At 44.2% G+C, this 5,658-nt stretch overlaps 1 protein-coding gene across 1 annotated transcript; it reads left to right on the top strand.

The window, feature by feature from the left end:
- The first annotated feature begins 1,586 nt into the window (after positions 1-1,586).
- Positions 1,587-5,337, top strand: LOC139728112 (uncharacterized). The gene is made up of 2 exons (XM_071639075.1): positions 1,587-3,083; positions 5,003-5,337. The coding sequence occupies exon 1, from the start codon at positions 1,746-1,748 to the stop codon at positions 2,898-2,900; it is 1,155 nt and encodes a 384-aa protein (XP_071495176.1). The 5' UTR covers positions 1,587-1,745; the 3' UTR covers positions 2,901-3,083; positions 5,003-5,337.
- The last annotated feature ends 321 nt before the right edge of the window (positions 5,338-5,658 follow it).

Genomic DNA, 5,658 nt, shown 5'->3' with positions numbered 1-5,658 from the left:
TAGAATATGAAAGAGCATGTAGTTCCTAGAAGGATTCAAAGTTTATTTGATAAAAATTGGTTTTGAAATGGCTGAGATAATATTCAAAACAAAGGGATCATTATAAGGTGGAACCTACTTTTAATGAGGATATCACCTTGTTCTACTTTGTTTTTGGATATCTCAGCCATTTCAAACCCGATTTTCATCTAATAAACGTTGAATTCCACTTAGAATTGCATGCTCTGTAGCATTTCATACTTGATTTCTTAGCATCTCGCAAAAAGTTAAAAGCTCAATCCTCAGCCCAACCAGATATGTCTTCATACCGTGAAGCAAACTTACTGTGAAGCAAACTTATCATTCTTTCACAGTTTTATCAAATAATTATGAATATTTTTGTGTGTATATTATCATTATTGTTTTATGCAATAATGATATTTTACATTTGATTGTATACTCAACTGTATGTCACTCCGCAATTCAGCCACTAGGCTGCCATGGCGGTATTGTGGATAAACCAGAATGAATGAATGAATGAATGAATGAATGAATGAATGAAAAACCAATACAATGCCATCCCTTTAAGGGGGATATCTGAATGTTTAACCCTGAAGCTTTGTCAGACGATTTGGTCAGCAGACATAATTGCGGTTGTATGCACCTTACTCACGGATGTTCAATCTGATGCATTCTAACATAATATGATTTGCCGAAAGAGAGTTCAGAGCAGTGTCAACTGCTATACCACAGTGCTAATCTGTATTTGCCATTTCTTTTGTTGCAAAGTCAGATCGAACTCCAGTTCGCGTTTTGCGAGAGCGTCATTATACACGAAACCTTCAGAAATATCGGAACGCTTGTTAAAAATTTTAAGAATCGATAAATACTCAACACGGAAAACTCCACATTCCAAGCTGTACATTCAAAATCAAAGTGCGCATCTGTCTTTATAGAATATATTGATTTGAGAGAAAATTAAGACGAATTTTCAGTTGAGTTGACGACCTTATTTACTATAATTAATGATCTTGTACGGTGTCGTATCTTGCTATACACTCAATATTCAGCATACTATACACACCGCGCCATTATACCTCAGGACTCTCGTATTCGGCAAGGTTGCTCTGTAAATCAACTACTATATGCTGAAAAGAGTTTGCGGTGTCGCCATTGTGATAGCTGAGTCCTGGGTATAGGACAGTTTGTGGCATTTTTCTGAGCAGGGGATCGAGCTCTAACAAAGAAAAAGATGAGCAAGCTTGACCATCAGCGGGTTCCAGGAACTACAGTGGGTTCCAGGAACTACAGCAGCTGCTTCAGAGCGATTGTCCGTTGTCAGGATGTGTGTGTGCCGACAGTCGATCTGTTCCAAAGACAAAATGAAGACCTTCGGAGCCGCTTTTTAATTCCTGGAACTTTGGTTAAGGAACTATGCAATGTAAATGTATGTTGACCTGTATCGATACATAATACCCTAATAATATAATGCGACTAAAGGAATTTCTACATAGGCCTGTGTGACATATTTTATTTTATCTCGTAATGTACGGTAGAGAATTCAGCCATTGGCTGCGCATTAACCATTGGCTGAATTTGCGTAATATGAGAGGCCGTTCCGCGCGCAATCGCCATCTTCGTTCCAGCGCAATGTTCGATCGCGAAGCGATTTTTATCTGACCGAAAAATCGGAAAATATCATCGAAATCTGCGGAAATACGGAACTGAATTCGTGCTCTCTTACAAGCGTGATTATCGTTCTCAGCATGGATGAACCAGCTGACAAATCGGAGAAGGCAAAAGCCAAAAAAGATACCGAGCTGTGTGAGCCTAAGGCCAGCCCAGCTCCGGCAGCAAAGAAGAAGGCTGCAGGCAAAACTCTGTCTAGCGGCGGGAGGCCTAAGGCATCCCGCCCCGCGGCTTCGGGGAAGGCACAGCCGAACCCGCCCGCACCAGCTGCTACCGCTCCCAACCCGACTGTGACTACAGCGGAAAATAGCACGGAGGTTATGTCCCGCATTGGGAAACTCGAGTCAATGTTCGAAAAAATGATCGAGACTTTGAGCACTCCTCATCATGGAGAACAACATGCCAACACGCCGCGGGATTGTTTTAGTGAATATGGCGACTGCGACACACAAAGGGGAAGCAGCTCACCACCCGTCATAGAATTGGCGGATAATCGCAGCGTGGCTGATTTCCTATCGGCAAACCGCGATGACGCGGTCAGCTTGTTTTCGGACGTAGGCCTACAGGAGGCAGATAAAGACAAACGGCCAGAATTCAAGATACCACGAATGGCTCAGAAATTCGTGGCTCCGTCCGGGATAGGGGAACCACTAGATGAGGATGTCGCGGACACCATTGTGTATATGATGGGACAAAAACTTGACCAGAAATCTCTCGACGAAGCAGCAACTCGCTACCCCTGCCCATCTAACTGCACATGTCTAGAAACCCCTAAAGTGAACAGCACTATCTGGGAGAACATCTCGACGGGGACGAGACACAGGGATCTGAAACTACAAATGATCCAATCATCCCTCTTGAAAGGGATAAACGCGTTTGCTCGTACCCTTCCAGCAACTTTGTCTGAAGCTCAGCAGGATGCTATGGCTTTTCTCTGCGATGCAAACTTCTCCCTCAACTGCATGAGAAAGGACAGCATAAAGCCTGACATGAACTCAAATTTCCACCACCTGTGCAAGCCCTCTCACAAAGTGACAAAGTACTTGTTTGGAGATGACCTGGGGCGCCAAGTGAAAGAGATCCAAGAACAAAGGAAAACAATGTCAGGCATGATGAAATCACGCTTCACACGAGAGCAATCACGGTTCCAGCCGTACAAGAAACCGGATGTGACATCTCGCCGTCAATACACGTCGACTGGGTTCACCCGCCCGTTGGGGGAGGGGTTATGACCGCCGAACATCACATTCCAACCCCATGGCCGGTTCATCTGCACAGCCTTTTTTAGGGAAGGCTTGGAGGGGGAGACCTCGAGATCCTCCTCACACTTACACACCGACAGCAGCAAGGGAGGGTGGCAACAAGCAGCCAACCTACCACAGGCAGAGCCAAAGCCAGGGGAGGAAATAGAACAGGTAGGTGACTATGAACACAACATAGACAACGATCTAGTTACAACACCAGCTGTCGTCGGAGGTCGTCTGAAGCCATTTTTCCCTGCTTGGGAAAATATCACGAGAGACTCACACATTATTCAAGCAGTTCAAGGCTATACAATAGAATTTGACCCAGAAAAATTTCCCCCTTCTCGAGAAAAACCTCTGCGTTCTTACAAGCGGAATGCTGAAGAAACAGCCAAGATTGACCATGAGATTCTTGTTCTGGAAGAAAAACAGGTCATTGAAAAATGTGCCCATGAAGAAGGGGAATTTATTTCAGAGGTTTTCACGAGACCAAAAAAGAACGGAGGAGTTCGATTAATTCTTGACCTGTCCGAACTCAACAAAAGTGTTCAGTACCAACACTTTAAAATGGATAATATTCAATCTGGTATTCTACTCCTCTCAAAAGGGTGTTATATGGCTTCAGTAGACCTCCGTGATGCATACTACACAATTCCCATTCACTTAGACTCTCGTAAATATCTCCGCTTCGTATGGAGAAACCAATTGTGGCAGTTCAAAGCTTTGCCAAATGGCTTATCTTCCGCCCCAAGACTGTTCACCAAAATACTGAAACCAGTGCTTGCCTTACTAAGACAACAGGGGCACACAGTTTTGTCGTACTTGGACGACACACTGATAATTGGGAACAATAAAGCAGACACTCGCTCAGCAGTGCAAGCCACCACTGACCTTTTGACTAGTCTAGGGTTCATTATTCACTCAGAGAAATCGGTACTTGAACCATCCCGTGAGATTGAATTTCTGGGTTTCCATTTAAATACATCTGAAATGAGAATCACCCTCCCAGCCAGTAAAAGCAATGACATTCAAGATGCATGTCGATCCTTACTTGCTAATAACAAACCTAGTATCCGGGAGGTAGCTAAAGTCATTGGGAAGATTGTGGCTGCCTTACCAGCATCTCAGTACGGCCCCTTGCATTACAGGCAGCTGGAAAGGGAAAAAATCAGAGCCCTGAGAAAACAGAAAGGACATTTCGATAGACATATGAGCCTATCAAATAGAGCCAAGGCGGAACTAGTTTGGTGGTCATCCCATGCACATCTCGTGTCTAAACCCCTGTACCCAGGGAAAGTATCAAAAGAAATAAGAACAGATGCTAGTGGACAAGGTTGGGGTGCCACAGACCTGCAATCCAAGACAGGGGGTAGATGGAATGCTCAAGAATTAGCAAGAGCAGCAGGTAATGAAATAAACTATCTGGAAATGCTAGCAGCCGGTTTGGGACTCAAAAGCTTCTGTTCAAATGTCAGAGATGCACATATACTGTTGAGATTAGACAACACCACAGCGGTGACATACTTGAATAACATGGGCGGCGTCAAGTCTGAAGCATGTAACGAAATGGCGTTGCAAATTTGGGATTGGTGCAGTAGACGACAAATTTGGATAACAGCATCTCACTTAGCAGGCTCTAAGAACACAGAAGCTGATACGATGTCAAGGAAATTCAATGACAATATAGAATGGATGCTAGACAAGACAATATTCAATGAGATAGTGCAGAGGTATGGGTTACCAAATGTAGACCTTTTTGCCACCAGACTGAATGCCCAGCTCCCAACATACGTCTCCTGGAGACCAGATCCAGGGGCATGGGCAGTAGACGCATTCACTATTGACTGGGGACCCCTAGTATTTTATGCGTTTCCCCCATTTAGCTTGGTTGCAAAGTGTCTCCAAAAAATCAGACAAGATGGCGCTAGGGGAATTTTGATAGTGCCAAATTGGCCAACACAGCCCTGGTATACCGTACTACGTAACATGCTATTGGAGGAGCCCTGGGTATTGCGAAAACACCAGTTGTTAACCCAACCCATTACAGGTAGACCCCATCCACTTACACATCTCTCCCTCTTATGTTGCAGGGTTGGAGCAAACATTTCATAGCTCAAGGACTGACGGAGGAGACTGCTGATATAATGGCAGCGTCTTGGAGGAAATCCACCAAGGAGCAGTATATGGTGTATATTAGGAAGTGGCAAAGGTTTTGTCATGAGCGTCACTTATGTTGGACCCATACGAAGGTGGGAAATTTGTTTGCGTTTTTTTAATTCTATGTACAAAAATGGAGCAAGCTACAGCACCTTGAATACATCAAGGAGCGCACTAGCATCAGTTGTTCTTCTACGGGACGAGAAATACACCATTTCTACACATCCTTGGATTTGCCGGTACTTCAAGGGCTTTTTTAATCTCCGACCACCCACTCCGAGATACAGCTTCATATGGGATGTGGGCAAGGTGCTGAGCTACCTCAGACAAGTAACTCCAGCTCATAAGATTTCGCTGTGTCAACTGACACACAAAGTATGTTTTTTACTAGCGTTGACTTCTGCCCAAAGAGTGCAAACACTTTCATACCTAACCCTTGACAATGTGAAGGCGTCCAAAGATTGTGTGGAAATAGCAGTGGCTGATTTGATAAAGCAGAGTCAACCTGGGAATGTGGGAGTGAAAGTAACACTGAAAGCCTTTCCCGAGGATAAGAAACTCTGTGTTGTACACTATGTTAAAGAATACA

The sequence above is a fragment of the Diadema antillarum genome, unplaced genomic scaffold, assembly GCF_040938485.1.
Source record: "Diadema antillarum isolate AM-2024a unplaced genomic scaffold, OU_Dant_1.0 scf00000018, whole genome shotgun sequence".
Lineage (NCBI taxonomy): Eukaryota > Metazoa > Echinodermata > Echinoidea > Diadematoida > Diadematidae > Diadema > Diadema antillarum.
Note: the sequence above shows the minus strand (reverse complement) of the source record. Positions and strands in the feature narration are given on the sequence as shown.